General features: G+C 51.2%; 1 protein-coding gene across 1 annotated transcript in view; it reads left to right on the top strand.

The window, feature by feature from the left end:
* Positions 1–21,553, top strand: part of LOC145339197 (talin-2) — a gene marked incomplete at both ends in the record, with an annotated part of 176,335 nt that overhangs the window by 73,493 nt on the left and 81,289 nt on the right. Inside the window, 3 exons of the mRNA XM_080183582.1 lie at positions 4,863–4,965; positions 13,138–13,346; positions 16,944–17,063. Of these exons, the coding sequence (XP_080039708.1) occupies positions 4,863–4,965; positions 13,138–13,346; positions 16,944–17,063 (432 nt within the window). The remainder of the gene's footprint in view (positions 1–4,862; positions 4,966–13,137; positions 13,347–16,943; positions 17,064–21,553) is intronic.

Here is a 21,553-nt window from a genome sequence, read left to right as displayed (position 1 = left end):
CCCAGTGATTCTCTTAACCAGACAGGCTGGAGAAGGATCTAGATAGGCTGGGCGAATGGGCCAGGAAATGGCAAATGGAATTTAATGTTGGCAAGTGCGAGGTGGTCCACTTTGGTAGGAATAATGGTAGGAAGGACTATTACTTACGGGGCGAAAAACTGCAGCAGGCGACGGTGCAGAGGGACCTCGGGGTCCTTGTGCATGAGTCGCAAAAACCCAGCTTGCAGGTGCAGCAGGTGGTCAGGAAGGCGAATGGGATGCTGGCCTTCATAGCGAGAGGGATTGAATATAAAAGTAGGGAGGTCTTGCTGCAGCTGTATAGGGCATTGGTGAGGCCGCAGCTGGAGTACTGTGTGCAGTTTTGGTCACCGCACTTACGCAAGGATATTTTAGCCTTGGAGGGAGTGCAGAGGAGGTTTACTGGGCTGATACCGGAGTTGAGGGGGTTGAGCTATGAGGAGAGGCTGAATAAACTAGGCTTGTACTCGTTAGAGTTTAGAAGAATGAGGGGAGATCTCATTGAGACGTATAAGATGATGAATGGGATGGATAGGATAGAGGTGGAGAGGCTCTTCCTGCTCAGAAAGGACAGTAGGACTAGGGGGCACAGCCTCAAGATAAAGGGGGGGCGTTTTAGAACGGAGTTGAAGAGGAACTTCTTCACGCAAAGGGTGGTGAATCTCTGGAATTCTCTGCCCGTTGAAGTGGTGGAGGCTGCCTCGCTAAATATTTTTAAGACGCGGGTTGATGGGTTTTTGATAAGCGAGGGGATTAAGGGTTATGGGGAGAGGGCGGGAATGTGGAACTGAGCCACGACAGATCAGCCATGATCTTATTGAATGGCGGGGCAGGCTCAAAGGGCTAGATGGCCTACTCCTGCTCCTATTTCTTATGTTCTTATGTACTTATGTTCTTATAGACTAGGAATGTTTTCCTCTGGAGTGTAGGGGTGATCTTATAGAAGTCTACCAGCTAGATAGTCAATACCTTTTCCCAAAGATCGAGGAGTCTAAAACTCGAGGGTGTGGGTTTATGGTGAGAGGGTCCAGTGGGGACAATTTTTTCACACAGAGGGTGGTGAGTGTCTGGAACGAGCTTCCAGAGGTAGTAGTAGAGGCGGCTACAATTTTGTCCTTTGAAAAGCGTTTGAACAGTTACATGAGTGTAGAGGGATATGGGCCAAACGCAGGCTTACGGGTTAAAGAAAGAGAGCAGCATGGACAAGTTGGGCCAAAGGGCCTGTTTCCATGCTGTAAACCATCCCTGAACTATCTCTGGATCTTCCACTCCAATCTCCTTTGGTCCCCAGTCCTGCCTGGGGGTGAAATGATTAATCCTAGAATTCCTATTGTGCAGGAGGAGGCCATTCGGCCCATCAAGTCTGCACCGGCCACAATCCCACCCAGACCCCGTCTTCATAACCTCTGCAGCTTATCTCTGTCCCTCTGCAAACGGTAACATCCATCCTCACTGTCTACAACTCCTCCGACTTTGGTGTCGTCAGCAAGTTTACTAACCCATCCTTCTACACCCTCATCTAGGTCATTTATAAAAATGACAAACAGCAGAGGCCCCAAAACAGATCCCTGAGGGACACCACTCGTAACCATTTGCACGTTCTCCCTGTGTCTGTGTGGGTTTCCTCCGGATGCTCCGATTTCTTCCCACACTCCAGAGGCGTGCAGGTTAGCATGGTTTATTGGCCGTGCTAAATTGACCCTAGTGTCGGATGGACGAGCAGGGTAAATATGTGGGGGTACAGGGCCTGGGTGGGATTGTGGTCAGTGCGGAGTCGACGGGCCAAATGGCCTCCTTCCGCACTATAGGGATCCTATCATTCTAACTGGGCTCGACACAGCGTTAACCAGAGCTCTATCAACCCTGCTCCAATATGGACTGAAGTCCAGTTGTTCAGTTCTGAAGTACAATCTTTGGTTACCCAGCTTTGAGCAAATCTGTTGCAAAGCCAAGTGTGTTCTCCAATAGGGGCTATCTAAAAGCAGCTTGTTGTTGTTGTTGTATGAATGTTTGTGTTTTGTACCTCACCTGTAGTGTCTATTGGAAAACTAGTTTCTTTTAACTTGCTCCAGCAGGTTGATGCTGTTCCGTTATGTCTAATGTCCTCAAGATTGTAATCTAAGTTACATTAACACAGGAACACAAGAATTTGAAGGGTCGCCAGCCCTTCGAGCCTGCCCCACCGTCCTGGCTGATCTGTGCCAGCCCCAGCCCCGTTTCTGGGCCTTTTCCCCTCGATTCCTCGATCCATCAAATATTGACCCACCTCCACTTTTAATGTTCCTAATGATCCAGCCTCCACCATCCTTTGGGGCGGAGAATTGGCCGTGTGTGGCACGGTAGCACAGTGGGTTAGCACTGCTGCTTCACAGCTCCAGGGTCCTGGGTTCGATTCCTGGCTCGGGTCACTGTCTGTGTGGAGTTTGCACATTCTCCTTGTGTCTGCTTGGGTTTCCTCCAGGCGCTCCGGTTTCCTCCCACAGAGATGTGCGGATTAGGTTGATTGGACACGCTAAAATTGCCCCTTAGTGTCCTGAGATTTGTAGGTTAGAGGGATTAGTGGGTAAATATGTAGGGATATGGAGGTAGGGCCTAATTGGGATTATGGTCGGTACAGACTTGATGGGCCAAATGGCCTCTTTCTGTGCAGTAGGGATTCTATTCCAGAATTCAAGAGATTCAGCATCCTCTGTGAGAAGAAATTTTGACGCACCTCTGGTTCTTTATCTTGTAGCTGTGTCCCCTTGTTCAACACTCTCTCACTAGAGACATCTCAGCATCTACTCTGTCAAGCCCCCTCAGACCCTTCCAGGTTTGAATAAGCTCACCCCTCACTCTTCTCACCTCCCAAGGAACACAGAGCCAGACTATTTAGTCTCTCCTGACAGGACAACCCTCTGATCCCAGGAATTAGCCCTGTTAAATCTCCTTTGGAATGCCTCCAATGTTACTCTGTGCAATGTTAACAAAATACATTCGCCAACAAGGATAACGAGGACCTCTGGGTGTCTCAAGTAATCCTTCAAGGATTAAGGGGATTAGACCAAGGCCTGGCAGATAAAATTGCATAATTTCATCCAGTCAGTTGCTTAACCAACCCAATAGAAATCAAAATACACACCTGAAGTTTATTTATTTATTAGTCACACGTAGGCTTACATTAACACTGCAATGAAGTAACTGTGAAAATCCCCTAGTCAGCTGTTCGGGTTACACTGAGGGAGAATTTAGCACGGCCAATGCACCCTAACCTTTCGGGCAGTGGGAGGAAACCGGAGCACTGGAAGAAACCCATGCAGACACAAGGAGAACGTGCACACTCCACACAGTGAACCCAAACCAGGAATTGAACCCGGGTCCCTGGCGCTGAGAGGCGGCAGTACTAACCGCTGTGCCACTGTGCTGCCTCAAAGTCAGGACTTATTTATAGCCCTTTTACAGGTACGTGACAGTTTGGGGAGGGAGTATCATCACCTCAGCACCATGAAAATCCGATGGAACTGACTCCACGAAACGTTTCCCACCAATATCCTCATCTCCATCCTCTAGTCCCACGAACCGAGATCAGTGTACAGCATAGTGTGTACCACATTACTGCCCTAGCTGGATTGGTCGTGCTAAATTTCTCCTTAGTGTCCAAAGATGTGTTGGTTAGGTTGATTGCCCATGGTACCTCTCCCCTTACAGTTCCAAGGTTAGGAGGGTTAGAGGGATAAATACAATGGGCTGAATGGCCTCATTCTCCGCCGTAGGGATTCAATGAGTGAGTGAGTAGCTACTGCCAACAAGGCACCCTATTTCTTCTGCTGCGTCTGTTCAGAACGAGACCCTGGTGGCCTTGCTGACAATTCCCACACCTTGAGAATGAATATAATGCTCCAAGCAAACGTAGAACACTACAGCACAAACAGGCCCTTCGGCCCACAAGTTGCGCCGATCATATCCATACCTACCAGGCCTATCTATAACCCTCAATCCCATTAAATCCCATGTACTCATCCAGAAGTCTCTTAAAAGACCCCAGCGAGTTCGCCTCTACCAACACCGACGGCAGCCGATTCCACTCACTCACCACCCTCTGAGTGAAAAACTTACCCCAACATCACTTCTGTACTTTCCTCCCCGCACCTTAAACCTGTGTCCTCTCGTAGCGACCATTTCAGCCCTGGGAAATAGCCTCCGTGAATCCACCCTATCTATTCCTCTCAACATTTTATAAACCTCTATCAGGTCGCCTCTCAACCTTCATCTCTCCAAGGAGAAAAGATCAAGCTCCCTCAACCTATCCTCATAAGGCATGCCTCCCAATCCAGGCAACATCCTTGTAAATCTCCTCTGCACCCTCTCAATAGCTTCCACATCCTTCCTATAGTGAGGCGACCAGAACTGCGCACAGTACTCCAAGTGGGGTCTGACTAGGGTCTTATAAAGTTGCAGCATTACCTTCCGACTCCTAAACTCAATCCCTCGATTAATGAAGGCCAGTACACCATACGCCTTCTTAACCACATCCTCCACCTGCGAGGCCAATTTAAGAGTCCTATGGACCCGGACCCCAAGATCCTTCTGATCCTCTACACTGCTAAGACTCCTACCCTTGATATTGTACTCCTTCATCCCATTGGACCTGCCAAAATGGACCTCTACACATTTATCCGTGTTGAAGTCCATCTGCCACTCTCCCGCCGGAAGACTGAGTTGGAATGGCAATGGTAGACTGAAGTAAGCTTGCAAAATGGATGTTTGAAATTTGGAAGGAAGGTGGTTGAAGATGAGATCAGTTTGGGTGATTTTTCAGAGTTGGGTGTGTACACTAATGGACTGTCCTCCTGCTAACTTTCCAGCTGGAGAAATGTGCTCAGGATCTGGGATGCACATCAAAGGCTGTTGGTTCCTCAATGGCACAGCTTCTGACCTGTGCAGCTCAAGGCAACGAACACTATACAGGTGGGTACAGTTCAGTGTAATGAGTACTGTACAGGTGGGTATAGTTCAGTGTAATGGGCTGTGTACAGTGGGTACAGTTCAGTGTAATGGGCTGTGTACAGTGGGTACAGTTCAGTGTAATGGGCACCGTGCCGGTGGGTACAGTTCAGTCTAATGGGCACTGTACAGGTGGGTACAGTTCAGTGTAATGGGCACTGTATAGGTGGGTACAGTTCAGTGTAATGGGCACTGTACAGGTGGGTACAGTTCAGTGTAATGGGCACTGTACAGATGGGTACAGTTCAGTGTAATGGGCACTGTATAGGTGGGTACAGTTCAGTGTAATGGGCACCGTGCAGGTGGGTACAGTTCAGTGTAATGGGCACCATACAGGTGGGTACAGTTCAGTGTAATGGGCAGTGTACAGGAGGGTACAGTTCAGTGTAATGGGCACCATACAGGTGGGTACAGTTCAGTGTAATGGGCAGTGTACAGGTGGGTACAGTTCAGTGTAATAGGCACTGTTGGTGTACAGTTCAGTGTAATGGGCACCGTACAGTGGGTACAGTTCAGTCTAATGGGCACTGTTGGTGTACAGTTCAGTGTAATGGGCACCGTACAGTGGGTACAGTTCAGTGTAATGGGCACCATACAGGTGTATACAGTTCAGTGTAATGGGCATCGTACAGTGGGTACAGTTCAGTGTAATGGGCATTGTACAGTGGGTACAGTTCAGTGTAATGGGCACCGTACAGTGGGTACAGTTCAGTGTAATGGGCACCATACAGGTGTATACAGTTCAGTGTAATGGGCACTGTACAGTGGGTACAGTTCAGCGTAATGGGCAGTGTGCAGGTGTGTACAGTGCAGTGTAATGGGCACGATGCATTTGGGTATAGTTCAGTGTAATGGGCACCATACAGGTGTATACAGTTCAGTGTAATGGGCTGTGTACAGTGGGTACAGTTCAGTGTAATGGGCTCTGTGCAGGTGGGTATAGTTCAGTGTAATGGGCAGTGTGCAGGTGGGTACAGTTCAGTGTAATGGGCAGTGTGCAGGTGGGTACAGTTCAGTGTAATGGGCACCGTGCAGGTGGGTATAGTTCAGTGTAATGGGCAGTGTGCAGGTGGGTATAGTTCAGTGTAATGGGCAGTGTGCAGGTGGGTACAGTTCAGTGTAATGGGCTGTGTACAGGAGGGTACAGTTCAGTGTAATGGGCTGTGTACAGGAGGGTACAGTTCAGTGTAATGGGCACTGTACAGTGGGTACAGGAGTTGTGGGGTGGGGGGATTCAAGGACAAGAACGAAATACAAAAGGAGGAATGAGAAAAGGGGAAAGTAGAGAAGCCAAGGGCTAGAGTCAAACAGGGCCACAGTCAAAAATAGTGGGACTGGGGCGTGTAATGTTAAAAAGAGAAGCTTCAAGGCTTTGTGTCTTAATGACTTTGTTCAAATCTTCAGATTTTGACCTTTTATTGTGGATTCTGTCGCGAGAGGAAATGTGTTCTCTGTATGTGACCTTTTATAAAATCCTTTTATCATTTTAAACCCTTCAATTAAATCACTCGTAACATTCTAATATCAATCAGCTGTAAGTCAAGTTTATGCCAGCCTGCCATTATAATTTATCCCTCTGAGCCTGGGATCGTGCTGTTAAATGTGAACCTCAGAGGCAAGTATGTCTGTGTCTGAGACTCAGCGTTGGTTATTGAGATGGGATCTGGCCAACTGGTTTTGGCAAAATGGTGTCTGGTTTTGTGCAACTGAAACATCACTTCCATAGAACCCTACAGTGCAGAAAGAGGCCCTTCGGCCCATCGAGTCTGCACTGAACACAATCCCACCCAGGTCCTATCCCCATATCCCTACATATTATACCCACTAATCCCTCTAACCTGCGCATCCCTGGACACTAAGGGGCAATTTCTTAGCGCGGCCAATCAACCTAACCCGCACATCTTTGGACTGTGGGAGGAAACCCACGCAGACACGAGGAGAATGTGCAAACTCCACACAGACAGTGACCTGAGCCGGGAATCGAACCCAGGACCCTGGAGCTGTGAAGCAGCAGCGCTAACCCACTGTGCTACCGTGCCACCCCGTTCGTTCTGTTTGTACTCCAGCCCCATTAAGATAAAGGCCTTAAATCTAAGTCATGTTACTCTTTGGCTGGTGCAGACACAGTGGGCCAAATGGCAGCTTTCTATGCGATAACAATCCTGGAATGCTGAGATTGTGAGAGCTGCCAGGCAGATGGAGAAAGCCATCGCAAAGATTCAAGTGATTTATCAACACAAACAGCTCAATCCCTTTCTGCCTCCACAACTCCCAGGGCCTCGGGAGGCAGGAAATAATCCAAAGTGTCTTTTCTCAATCAGAATGAATGGCCTCACTCTGTGAGTGCTGATTGGCTGGATTGAGACAGGGGACAGCAGTGAGGAGAGGGTACATGGTGTAAGATTTAAAACTCGATGTGAAAACCTTTCTCCCAGGTATAATTTCCCAAATGAATGGGAAAATATCCAGTTTTATTTCACTTTTATTTCAGATTTCACCCAAGGGCAGAGAAATATGTGTGTCCATTTACAGCGAGAGTCTAGTACAATGGGGCAATGTGTTCATTAGAATGGGGTTTGCACATTCTCCCCATGTCTGCGTGGGTTTCCTTCTGGTGCTCTGATTTCCTCCCACAGTCCGAAAGACGTGCTGGTTAGGGTGCATTGGCCGTGCTAAATTCTCCCTCGGTGTACCCAAACAGGCGCTGGAGCGTGGTGATTTTCACAGTAACTACATTGCAGTGTGAATGTAAGCCTATTTACGCCACTGAATAAATAAAGTTTAGCTCTAATGGTCTTGCCATTGTCACGTTGCTATTTGTGGGACATTACTGTGCCAAAATAAGACTATGTTTCCTACAATACTCTTCAATAATACAGCTCTCCAAGTCCAGTCAATTTTACAGAGTCCATTATTTTTCAGTTTGATTTATTATTTCCTGTTCCAATTCATTCTTTGGCAGGACTTTCCAAGTTTGGAAAGTGAAATATGATAAGTAATCAACGATAACATGGAAGTAGTGCCTTCGATTGTATGAACCATAACAGAAGCAGCAAATGTTTAGAGATCATAGAACCCTACAGTGCAGAAAGAGGCCCTTCGGCCCATCGAGTCTGCACCGAACACAATCCCACCCAGGCCCTACCCCCATATCCCTCCATATTATTACCCACTAATCCCTCTAACCTACACATCCCTGGACACTAAGGGGCAATTTCTTAGTTTGGCCAGTCAACCTAACCCGCACATCTTTGGACTGTGGGAGAAAACCGGAGAAAACCCACACAGACATGAGGAGAATGTGCATACTCCACACAGACAGTGACCCGAGCCGGGAATTGAACCCAGGACCCTGGAGCTGTGAAGCAGCAGTGCTAACCCACCGTGCCACCCAGTAACGTTTATAATGGGAAGCAAAATGCACATGGTGATAAACCTCGTTCATGCTGCTCAGAGCTCACAGATACAATGCTTTCTGTGGACGTAGTTTATTTAGATTTCCAGCAGGCCTTGGACAAGGCGCTGCACAGGAGACTGTTAAATAAGTTAAGAGGCCGTGTTGTTACGGGTAAGATCCTGGCAATGGATAGCGGATTGGATGACTGGCAGAATGGGGATAAAGGGGTCTTTTCTCAGGCTGGCAGCCACACACTAGTGGTGTGCCTCGGGTCGGTGCTGGGACCACAAATTTTCACCACACCTTAACGATTTGGAGGAAGGAACTGAAGGCACTGTTTCTAAGTTTGCAGATGATACAAAGACACGTAGAGGGACAGGTAGTATTGAGGAAGCGGGGAGGTCTATAGAAGGACTTGGACAGGTTAGGAGAGTGACAAAGAAAAGGCAAATGGAGTATAATGTGGAAAAGCGTGAGGTTATGTCCCTTGGAAGGAGGAATGGGGGCATAGACTATTTTCGAAATGGGGAAATGCTTAGGAAATCAGAAACACAAAGGGACTCGGGAGTCCTTGTTCAAGATTCTCCTAAGGTGCAGGTTCAGTCGGCAGTTAGGAAGGCAAATGCAATGTTAGCATTCACATCCAGGGAGCTAGAATACAAGAGCAGGGATGGACTTCTGGGGCTGAATAAGGCTCTGGTCAGACCCCATTTGGAGTATTGTGAGCAGTTTTGGGCCCCATATCTAAGGAAGGGTGTGCTGGCCTTGGAATGGACTGCAACGGTTCAACAAGGCAGCTCACTGCCTCCTTCTGAAGGGTAGCCCGGGATGGATAGTAAATGTGGATCATAGACGATAGGAGCAGGAGGCAGCCACTTGGCACTTTGAGCCTGCTCCACCGTTCATCACAATCATGGCTGATCATCCAACTCAATCCTGCTTTCTCTCCAGAATCTTTGATCCCATTCGCCCCAAGTGCTATATCTTGGATACATTCAATAGAACAAAAGAAAATTACAGCACAGGAACAGGCCCTTCGGCCCTCCTGCACTGACCATACTGTCCGACTAAACTAAAACCTATCCCTCTATTCCCATCCTATTCATGTATTTGTTAAGACACCCCTTAAAATTCACTATCGTATCTGCTTCCACTACCTCCCCCAGCAGCGAGTTCCAGGCACCCTCTGTGGAAAAAAAACTTGCATCTCCTTTAAACCTTGCCCCTCGCACCTTAAACCTGTGCCCCCCCTAGTAATTGACTCTTCCACCCTGGGAAAAAGCTTCTGACTATCCACTCTGTCCATGCCTCTGGTAATCTTGTAGGCTTCTATCAAGTCGCCTGTCAACCTCTGCTGTTCCAGTGAGAACAAACCAAGTTTCTCCAACCTCCCCTCAAAGTTAATGCCCTCCAAACCAGGCACCATCCTGGTAAATCTTTTCTGTACCCTCTCCAAAGCCTCCACATCCTTCTGGTAGTGTGGCGACCAGGATTGAACTCTATATTCCAAGTGCGGCCTCACTAAGGTTCTATAAAGGTGCAACATGACTTGCCAATTTTTAAACTCAGTGCCCCGGCCGATGAAGGCAAGCATGCCGTATGCCTTCTTGACTACCTTCTCTACCCGCATTGCCACTTTCAGTGCCCAGTGTACCTGTACGCCCAGATCCCTCTGCCTATCAATACTTTTAAGAGTCCTGCCATTTACTGTACATTTCCTATCTGTATTAGACCTTCCAAAATGCATTACTTCTCATTTGTCTGAATTAAACTCCATCTGCCATCTCTCTCTGCCCAAATCTCCAACCTGCTGTATCCTCTGATGGTCCTCATCATTATTGCAAATCCACCAACCTTTGTGTCATCCACAAATTTACTAATCAAAGTTACATTTTCCTCCAAATCATTTATATCTATTACAAAACAATGTTTCGGCATCATTTACTCCCTGTGGGAATGAATTCCACAGGCTCACCACTCTTTGGGTGAAGAAATGTCTCCTCATCTCCGTCCTAAATGTTCTCCCCGGAATCCTCAGACCGTGACCCCCTGGTTCTGGACTCCCCCCACATCGGGAACATCCTTCTTGCATCTACCTTGTCTCGTTGTGTTAGAATTTTATGAGTCTCAATGAGATTCTCCCTCTTCCTTCTCAACTCCAGCAAATACAATCCTAACCTAGTCATTCCAAGCTCATGGGTCAGTTCCACCACCCGTAGACTCAGGTAAACCTTCACCGCACTCTCTCGACAGCAAGGACATCCTTCCTCAGGAGACCAAAACTGCCCACAATACTCTAGGTGTGCCACCAACACCCACATCCCACATAAAAAATAAAAGAACTTGGTAGTTGAATTATTTGATCCATTTGTGAAGGAGACACAGATATTCTTAAACTTGAGTTTATTGCTGCCGTGTGTTCTCGGCCTGGGTGATACCCCCTGAGCTTCTCCTTTAATGTGGTCCGTGCCACTGAGGCAAGTGGATCAGGACTCCCAGCGTCCCCCACACTAAGAGGTAAAGCAGGTCAGGAGGGTGGGGTTAAAGTTTAGGAGAAAGTAACTTTGATGAAGTTGAGGGTCGTTTTTCTGTCTTCAGTTTATCATTGTGCCAGTGCGATTCGGTGTGACGGGATTGTGCCAGTGCGGTTCAGTGTGACGGGATTGTGCCAGTGCAGTTCAGTGTGACGGGATTGTGCCAGTGCGGTTCAGTGCGATGGGATTGTGCCAGTGCGGTTCGGTGTGACGGGATTGCGCCAGTGCGGTTCAGTGTGACGGGATTGTGCCAGTGCGGTTCGGTGTGACGGGATTGCGCCAGTGCGGTTCAGTGTGACGGGATTGTGCCAGTGCGGTTCAGTGTGACGGGATTGCGCCAGTGCGGTTCAGTGCGATGGGATTGTGCCAGTGTGGTTCAGTGTGACGGGATTGTGCCAGTGCGGTTCAGTGCGATGGGATTGTGCCAGTGTGGTTCAGTGTGACGGGATTGCGCCAGTGCGGTTCAGTGCGATGGGATTGTGCCAGTGTGGTTCAGTGTGACGGGATTGTGCCAGTGCGGTTCGGTGTGACGGGATTGTGCCAGTGCGGCTCAGTGTGACGGGATTGCGCCAGTGCGGTTCAGTGCGATGGGATTGTGCCAGTGCGGTTCAGTGTGACGGGATTGTGCCAGTGCGGTTCAGTGTGACGGGATTGTGCCAGTGCGGTTCAGTGTGACGGGATTGTGCCAGTGCGGTTCAGTGTGACGGGATTGTGCCAGTGCGGTTCAGTGTGACAGGATTGTGCCAGTGCGGTTCAGTGCGATGGGATTGTGCCAGTGTGGTTCAGTGTGACGGGATTGTGCCAGTGCGGTTCAGTGTGACAAGATTGCACCAGTGCGGTTCAGTGTGACAGGATTGCGCCAGTGCGGTTCAGTGTGACAGGTTTGCGCCAGTGCGGTTCAGTGTGACAAGATTGCACCAGTGCGGTTCAGTGTGACAGGATTGCGCCAGTGCGGTTCAGTGTGACAGGATTGCGCCAGTGCGGTTCAGTGTGACAAGATTGCACCAGTGCGGTTCAGTGTGACAGGATTGCGCCAGTGCGGTTCAGTGTGACGGGATTGCGCCAGTGCGGTTCAGTGTGACGGGATTGTGCCAGTGCGGTTCAGTGTGACGGGATTGTGCCAGTGCAGTTCAGTGTGACGGGATTGCGCCAGTGCGGTTCGGTGTGACGGGATTGCGCCAGTGCGGTTCGGTGTGACGGGATTGCGCCAGTGCGGTTCGGTGTGACGGGATTGTGCCAGTGCGGTTCAGTGCGATGGGATTGTGCCAGTGCGGTTCAGTGTGACGGGATTGCGCCAGTGCGGTTCACTGTGACGGGATTGCGCCAGTGCGGTTCGGTGTGACGGGATTGCGCCAGTGCGGTTCGGTGTGACGGGATTGCGCCAGTGCGGTTCGGTGTGACGGGATTGCGCCAGTGCGGTTCACTGTGACGGGATTGCGCCAGTGCGGTTCAGTGTGACGGGATTGCGCCAGTGCGGTTCGGTGTGACGGGATTGTGCCAGTGCGGTTCGGTGTGACGGGATTGCGCCAGTGCGGTTCGGTGTGACGGGATTGCGCCAGTGCGGTTCGGTGTGACGGGATTGTGCCAGTGCGGTTCGGTGTGACGGGATTGCGCCAGTGCGGTTCAGTGTGACGGGATTGCGCCAGTGCGGTTCAGTGTGACGGGATTGTGCCAGTGCGGTTCAGTGTGACAGGATTGTGCCAGTGCGGTTCAGTGTGACGGGATTGTGCCAGTGCGGTTCAGTGTGACAGGATTGCGCCAGTGCGGTTCAGTGTGACGGGATTGCGCCAGTGCGGTTCAGTGTGACGGGATTGTGCCAGTGCGGTTCAGTGTGACGGGATTGTGCCAGTGCGGTTCAGTGTGACGGGATTGTGCCAGTGTGGTTCAGTGTGACGGGATTGTGCCAGTGTGGTTCAGTGTGACGGGATTGTGCCAGTGCGGTTCAGTGTGACGGGATTGTGCCAGTGTGGTTCACTGTGACGGGATTGCGCCAGTGCGGTTCAGTGTGACGGGATTGCGCCAGTGCGGTTCAGTGTGACGGGATTGCGCCAGTGCGGTTCAGTGTGACGGGATTGCGCCAGTGCGGTTCAGTGTGACGGGATTGTGCCAGTGCGGTTCAGTGTGACGGGATTGCGCCAGTGCGGCTCACTGTGACGGGATTGCGCCAGTGCGGTTCAGTGTGACGAGACTCTGTTCTGTTCTCAGGTATCGCTGCCCGAGAAACTGCGCAAGCTCTGAAAACACTGGCGTCAGCTGCCCGTGGGGTGGCAGCCTCGACCGATAACTCTCCAGCTCAGAATTCCATGCTGGATACGGCGCGGGATGTGATGGATGGATCTGCCGTGCTGATCCAGGAAGCCAAGAACGCACTGGCCTCACCTGGAGATGCGGAGAGTCAGCAGAGGCTGGCACAGGTCAGTCCCTCGGCCTGGATTAAAGCATCGATATCTGTGTCACCTCCCAGTCCGAGGTTTGTGAGTTCAAATCCCCCTCCAGAGGTTGGAGCAGCCGTCCAGGCTGGGTGACCTTTGCCCGCTACCCTCTGTTACCACTCAGGCCGGAAACTCCCAGGTATTTTATGAAGTGAGTCTGGGTTATAAGTTTTGGCACAGGTGAGCCTGAGATGTTTCACTCCAGCTATGATTCAAATGACCCACTAGGGAGCTTTTATCAAACAGTTTAATTAAGAATACAGTTAATACAGAGAAGGACAATTAGCAATAACTTTTACCAATTACAAACAAGGGAAAAAAAAGCCATGATATTGTAATAAGTTGAGGTAAAAAGAGAGGAGACATTGGAGGTTTTGTAAAACATTAAGTTGGACAAGTCCCCAGATAGGGTCTCTCCCAGAATACGAAGAGAGATGAGGGAACAAATTGCTGATGCATTGCCAAAATCTTTGTCTCCTGTTTAGCCACCAGCAAGGTACCAGAGGATTGGAGAGTAGCTAACGTTGTTCCTCTGTTTAAGAAGGGCAGAAGAGACAACCCTGGAAATTACAGGCCTGTGATCCTTACATCAGCGGTGGGGAACTTATTAGCGTAGATTCTTAAGAGCAGATGTATTCACGTCTGGAAGAGAATGGGTTAATTAGCGATAGGCAACATGGTTTTGTGAAGGGGAGGCTGTGTCTCACAAACTTGATTGAGTTGTTTGAGGAAGTGACAAAAAAGATTGACGACGGCAGGGCAGTGGATGTTGTGTACATGGACTTTAGTAAAGCCTTCGATAAGGTTCCTCATTGTAGGCTGACGAGAAGGTGAGTTTTTTTGTAGTGTCTCGTCACACAAGGGGGAAAAGGCCATAGTCGAAGCCATATGGAATCTGACGTGAGCTGGTAAGATGGATATAAAACTGGCTTGGGAGTGAGAAAGCAGAGAGTAGCAGTGGAAGAATGCTTTGAGTATCTCCACTCAGGATGAGACTTCCTTCAAAAACTCTAACAAGTTAGACACCGTTTCCCTGTCATGAAGCCATGCTGACTCTGTTTGATTAGATTTTCCAAATGTGTTGCTACTCATGCCTTAATAATTAGTCCCAACATTTTTCCAACAATAGATGTTCGGTTAATGGGCCGATAGTTACCCACTTTACCTCCTTCCCTTTTTGAATTGGAGTGTCACATTGGCAGTTCTCCAAAGCTGCTGTATTTCTCCAGAATGCAGGGATTTTTGGAAAATTACAAATAAAGCACCCACTATCGCTGTAGCGACTTCTTTTAGGATCCTCGGATACAAGACATCAGGGCCAGGGGTCTTCGCCCCATTAGTTTGTCTAATGCTACTTCTCTGGTGATGCTAACAGCACTTAGTTCCTCCTCACATTCTTGGGTATTAATGGGATGTTCGAAGTATCTCCCACCATAAAGACTGACGCAAAGTATCTGTTTAACTCCTCTGCCATTTCCTTGTTCCCCATAACTACTTCAAATTTTCCAACTTATCCAATATTTTGGTTACCCGGTCTAAGGTGTGACTGTGTTTGGTTTAATAATGGTGTTGTGAAATGTCTTGGACATCTAATAAGATCAACTCAAGGTGTGTTCGCACCACCTCCACCCCCACCAACCCCCCCCAACTTCCTCACGTACCTTCAGCTGCCACTGAGTCCTCCCATCATGCAGTTTACCCTCCTGCTCAGAGGGGGCGTCTCTTTGGTGTCGGTTACTGCCATGCCGCAGAGCTCAGTGCCAGTTTCTGACACAGGGCAATGCCAACATGGAAAATAGGAGCAGGAGTAGGCCATTTGGCCCTTCGAGCCTGCCCTGCCATTCAATATGGTCATGGCTGATCATCCACTCTCAGTATCCCACTCCCACTATCTCTCCATACCCCTTGACCATTTAAGCCACACAGGTCACGTTAAGCACAGGTTCAATTCCTGTACCTGTGAGGTTATCCAGCCTTCTCTATCTTGCCCCTTGCCCTGGGGTATGGGGACCCTCAGGCTAAATCACCACCAGTCAGCTCTCTCCGCCACTCAAAGAGGAGAACAGCCTCTGGTCATAGAACATAGAACACTACAGCACAAACAGGCCCTTCGGCCCACAAGTTGCGCCGATCACATCCATACCTGCTAAGCCATAGACCTATCTATAACCCCCAATCCCATTAAATCCCATGTACTCATCCAGAAGTCTCTTAAAAGACCCCAGCGAGTTCGCCTCCACCACCACCGACGGCAGCCGATTCCACTCACTCACCACCCTCTGAGTGAAAAACTTACCCCTGACATCTCCTCTGTACCTGCTCCCCAGCACCTTAAACCTGTGTCCTCTCGTAGCGACCATTTCAGCCCTGGGAAATAGCCTCCGAGAATCCACCCTATCTATTCCTCTCAGCATTTTATAAACCTCTATCAGGTCGCCTCTCAACCTTCGTCTCTCCAGGGAGAAGAGACCCAGCTCCCTCAACCTATCCTCATAAGGCATGCCTCCCAATCCAGGCAACATCCTTGTAAATCTCCTCTGCACCCTCTCAATAGCTTCCACATCCTTCCTGTAGTGAGGCGACCAGAACTGCGCACAGTACTCCAAGTGGGGTCTGACAAGGGTCTTATAAAGTTGCAGCATTACCTCCCGACTCCTAAACTCAATCCCTCGATTAATGAAGACCAGTACACCATACGCCTTCTTGACCACCTCTTCCACCTGAGAGGCCAATTTAAGAGTCCTATGGACCCGGACCCCAAGATCCTTCTGCTCTTCTACACTGCTAAGACTCCTACCCTTGATATTGTACTGCTTCATCCCATTGGTCCTGCCAAAATGGACCACTACACATTCATCTGGGACAAGGGTGAGTTTTCGGCCGACTTTTTATTGTACAATAATCAGACTGTGATTGAACCAATCAACAATCACGCACTAATCTGTGAATGAAGCCCAATCCATCATAGCAAACCAGCCTCCCATCCATTGACTCTGTCTACTCTCCCCGCTGCCTTGGAAAAGCACCCAACATAATTAACAACCCCACACATCCCGGATATTCTCTCTTCCACCGGGAAGAAGATACAGAAGTCTGAGATCGTGTACCTATCGACTCAAAAACAGTTCCTTCCCTGCTGCCATCAGACTTTTGAATGGACCTATCTTGCAATAATCTTTCTCTACCCGCTAGTTATGACTGTGACGCTATACTCAGCGCTCCCTTGTTTCTTTCTCTATGAATGGTATGCTTTGACTGTCTAGTACGCAAGAAGCAATTTTCACCGTTTACTAATACATGTGACAGTAAATCGAGATGCGGAGATGCCGGCGTTGGACTGGGGTAAACACAGTAAGAAGTCTCACAACTCCAGGTTCAAGTCCGACAGGTTTGTTTGGTAGCAAAAACCATTTGCTTTCGAAAGCTGGTGGCTTTTGCTAAAATAAATCTGTTGGACTTTAACCTGGTGTTGTGAGACTTCTTACAATAAATTGAATCAGTGAATGGGACTGATTGACGCAGTGTCTATGAATTCTAGTCAGTATGATTGTGTCAGGATTGTTCTTTTCCTTTTTAAAGGTGGCGAAATCTGTGTCTCACTCACTGAACAACTGTGTGAACTGTTTGCCCGGGCAGAAGGATGTGGATATGGCTTTGAAAAGCATTGGAGAATCCAGCAAAAAGCTGCTGGTCGACTCGGTAAGATTTTAAAAATGAACCATGATGCCAAGTATTCTGAGTACAATCTTCTTAAAAAGCACACAAGTAACTGAGATTACCCGGAGCAGAGAACTGCATTCTCTCAGCATCAGTAAAATCCACCTACATCCCAGTATACAGCAATCAGAAACCTTCAATTCTGTGTGCACTGGATGTGTGGGACTAACCGCGCTGAGTGACCGCACTGAGTGACCGCGCTGAGTGACAGTGCTGAGTGACAGTGCTGAGTGACAGCGCTGAGAGACAGTGCTGAGTGACAGTGCTGAGTGACAGCGCTGAGAGACAGTGCTGAGTGACCGCGCTGAGTGACCGCGCTGAGTGACCGCGCTGAGTGACAGTGCTGAGTGACAGTGCTGAGTGACAGTGCTGAGTGACAGTGCTGAGTGACAGTGCTGAGTGACAGTGCTGAGTGACAGCGCTGAGTGACCGCGCTGAGTGACAGTGCTGAGTGACAGTGCTGAGTGACAGCGCTGAGAGACAGTGCTGAGTGACCGCGCTGAGTGACCGCGCTGAGTGACCGCGCTGAGTGACAGTGCTGAGTGACAGTGCTGAGTGACAGTGCTGAGTGACAGTGCTGAGTGACAGTGCTGAGTGACAGTGCTGAGTGACCGCGCTGAGTGACCGCGCTGAGTGACCGCGCTGAGTGACAGTGCTGAGTGACAGTGCTGAGTGACAGTGCTGAGTGACAGTGCTGAGTGACCGCGCTGAGTGACCGCGCTGAGTGACCGCGCTGAGTGACAGTGCTGAGTGACAGTGCTGAGTGACAGTGCTGAGTGACAGTGCTGAGTGACAGTGCTGAGTGACCGCGCTGAGTGACAGTGCTGAGTGACCGCGCTGAGTGACAGTGCTGAGTGACCGCGCTGAGTGACAGTGCTGAGTGACAGCGCTGAGTGACAGTGCTGAGTGACAGTGCTGAGTGACCGCGCTGAGTGACCGCGCTGAGTGACAGCGCTGAGTGACAGCGCTGAGTGACAGCGCTGAGTGACAGCGCTGAGTGACAGCGCTGAGTGACAGCGCTGAGTGACCGCGCTGAGTGACAGCGCTGAGTGACAGCGCTGAGTGACAGCGCTGAGTGACCGCGCTGAGTGACCGCGCTGAGTGACAGCGCTGAGTGACAGCGCTGAGTGACAGCGCTGAGTGACCGCGCTGAGTGACCGCGCTGAGTGACAGCGCTGAGTGACAGCGCTGAGTGACAGCGCTGAGTGACAGCGCTGAGTGACAGCGCTGAGTGACAGCGCTGAGTGACCGCGCTGAGTGACCGCGCTGAGTGACAGTGCTGAGTGACAGTGCTGAGTGACAGTGCTGAGTGACAGTGCTGAGTGACCGCGCTGAGTGACCGCGCTGAGTGACCGCGCTGAGTGACAGTGCTGAGTGACAGTGCTGAGTGACAGTGCTGAGTGACAGTGCTGAGTGACCGCGCTGAGTGACCGCGCTGAGTGACCGCGCTGAGTGACAGTGCTGAGTGACAGTGCTGAGTGACAGTGCTGAGTGACAGTGCTGAGTGACAGTGCTGAGTGACAGTGCTGAGTGACAGTGCTGAGTGACCGCGCTGAGTGACAGTGCTGAGTGACCGCGCTGAGTGACAGTGCTGAGTGACCGCGCTGAGTGACAGTGCTGAGTGACAGCGCTGAGTGACAGTGCTGAGTGACAGTGCTGAGTGACCGCGCTGAGTGACCGCGCTGAGTGACAGCGCTGAGTGACAGCGCTGAGTGACAGCGCTGAGTGACAGCGCTGAGTGACAGCGCTGAGTGACAGCGCTGAGTGACCGCGCTGAGTGACAGCGCTGAGTGACAGCGCTGAGTGACAGCGCTGAGTGACCGCGCTGAGTGACCGCGCTGAGTGACAGCGCTGAGTGACAGCGCTGAGTGACCGCGCTGAGTGACAGCGCTGAGTGACAGCGCTGAGTGACAGCGCTGAGTGACAGCGCTGAGTGACAGCGCTGAGTGACCGCGCTGAGTGACCGCGCTGAGTGACAGTGCTGAGTGACAGTGCTGAGTGACCGTGCTGAGTGACAGCGCTGAGTGACAGCGCTGAGTGACCGTGCTGAGTGACCGCGCTGAGTGACAGTGCTGAGTGACAGTGCTGAGTGACAGTGCTGAGTGACCGCGCTGAGTGACCGTGCTGAGTGACCGCGCTGAGTGACAGTGCTGAGTGACAGTGCTGAGTGACAGTGCTGAGTGACCGCGCTGAGTGACAGTGCTGAGTGACAGTGCTGAGTGACCGTGCTGAGTGACAGCGCTGAGTGACAGCGCTGAGTGACCGCGCTGAGTGACAGCGCTGAGTGACCGCGCTGAGTGACCGCGCTGAGTGACAGTGCTGAGTGACAGTGCTGAGTGACAGTGCTGAGTGACCGTGCTGAGTGACAGCGCTGAGTGACAGCGCTGAGTGACCGTGCTGAGTGACCGCGCTGAGTGACAGTGCTGAGTGACAGTGCTGAGTGACCGCGCTGAGTGACAGTGCTGAGTGACAGTGCTGAGTGACCGTGCTGAGTGACAGCGCTGAGTGACAGCGCTGAGTGACAGCGCTGAGTGACAGCGCTGAGTGACCGTGCTGAGTGACCGCGCTGAGTGACGGCGCTGAGTGACGGCGCTGAGTGACAGTGCTGAGTGACAGTGCTGAGTGACAGTGCTGAGTGACAGCGCTGAGTGACAGCGCTGAGTGACCGCGCTGAGTGACAGTGCTGAGTGACAGTGCTGAGTGACAGTGCTGAGTGACAGTGCTGAGTGACAGTGCTGAGTGACAGTGCTGAGTGACAGTGCTGAGTGACCGCGCTGAGTGACAGTGCTGAGTGACCGCGCTGAGTGACAGTGCTGAGTGACCGCGCTGAGTGACAGTGCTGAGTGACAGTGCTGAGTGACAGTGCTGAGTGACAGTGCTGAGTGACAGTGCTGAGTGACCGCGCTGAGTGACAGTGCTGAGTGACAGTGCTGAGTGACAGCGCTGAGTGACAGTGCTGAGTGACAGCGCTGAGTGACAGCGCTGAGTGACAGTGCTGAGTGACAGTGCTGAGTGACCGCGCTGAGTGACCGCGCTGAGTGACCGCGCTGAGTGACCGCGCTGAGTGACAGTGCTGAGTGACAGTGCTGAGTGACAGTGCTGAGTGACCGCGCTGAGTGACAGTGCTGAGTGACCGCGCTGAGTGACAGTGCTGAGTGACAGCGCTGAGTGACAGCGCTGAGTGATAGCGCTGAGTGACCGCGCTGAGTGACAGCGCCGAGTGACAGCGCCGAGTGACCGTGCCGAGTGACCGCGCCGAGTGACCGCGCCGAGTGACAGTGCCGAGTGACAGTGCTGAGTGACCGCGCTGAGTGACAGTGCTGAGTGACAGTGCTGAGTGACAGTGCTGAGTGACAGCGCTGAGTGACAGCGCTGAGTGACCGCGCTGAGTGACCGCGCTGAGTGACAGTGCTGAGTGACAGTGCTGAGTGACAGTGCTGAGTGACAGTGCTGAGTGACAGTGCTGAGTGACCGCGCTGAGTGACCGCGCTGAGTGACCGCGCTGAGTGACAGTGCTGAGTGACAGTGCTGAGTGACAGTGCTGAGTGACAGTGCCGAGTGACCGCGCTGAGTGACAGTGCTGAGTGACAGTGCCGAGTGACCGCGCTGAGTGACAGTGCTGAGTGACAGTGCTGAGTGACAGTGCTGAGTGACAGTGCTGAGTGACCGCGCTGAGTGACCGCGCTGAGTGACCGCGCTGAGTGACAGTGCTGAGTGACAGTGCTGAGTGACAGTGCTGAGTGACAGCGCCGAGTGACAGCGCCGAGTGACCGCGCCGAGTGACAGTGCTGAGTGACCGCGCCGAGTGACAGTGCTGAGTGACAGCGCCGAGTGACCGCGCCGAGTGACAGCGCCGAGTGACCGCGCCGAGTGACAGCGCCGAGTGACCGCGCCGAGTGACCGCGCCGAGTGACAGCGCCGAGTGACAGCGCCGAGTGACCGCGCCGAGTGACAGCGCCGAGTGACCGCGCCGAGTGACAGCGCCGAGTGACAGCGCCGAGTGACCGCGCCGAGTGACCGCGCTGAGTGACAGTGCTGAGTGACCGCGCCGAGTGACAGCGCCGAGTGGCCGCGCCGAGTGACAGTGCTGAGTGACCGCGCCGAGTGACCGCGCCGAGTGACCGCGTGTCTGCACTAAATGTGTGGCCATGCGTCAAACACAGGGTCAGAATCACATTCAATGTGGACCAAATCAGGTCCATTCACCAATACTACCCCCACACCCACTCCGCCCTCCCATCCCTGTCAAATTGATTTCCATGATGTGGAGATGCCGGCGTTGGACTGGGGTAAACACAGTAAGAAGTCTCACCACACCAGGTTAAAGTCCAACAGGCTAATTTGGTAGCACTAGCTTTTGGAGCACTGCTCCTTCATCAGGTAAATGGGAGTTCTGTCATTCAACATCCACAGACTCAATTTACAAAATAATGGTTGGAATGCGAGTCTTTACAGGTAATCAATCTTAAAGG

Source organism: Carcharhinus amblyrhynchos, unplaced genomic scaffold, assembly GCF_965287045.1.
Source record: "Carcharhinus amblyrhynchos unplaced genomic scaffold, sCarAmb.v2.hapA chromosome_338, whole genome shotgun sequence".
Taxonomy (NCBI): domain Eukaryota; kingdom Metazoa; phylum Chordata; class Chondrichthyes; order Carcharhiniformes; family Carcharhinidae; genus Carcharhinus; species Carcharhinus amblyrhynchos.
This window is presented reverse-complemented; position numbering and strand designations above follow the sequence as displayed.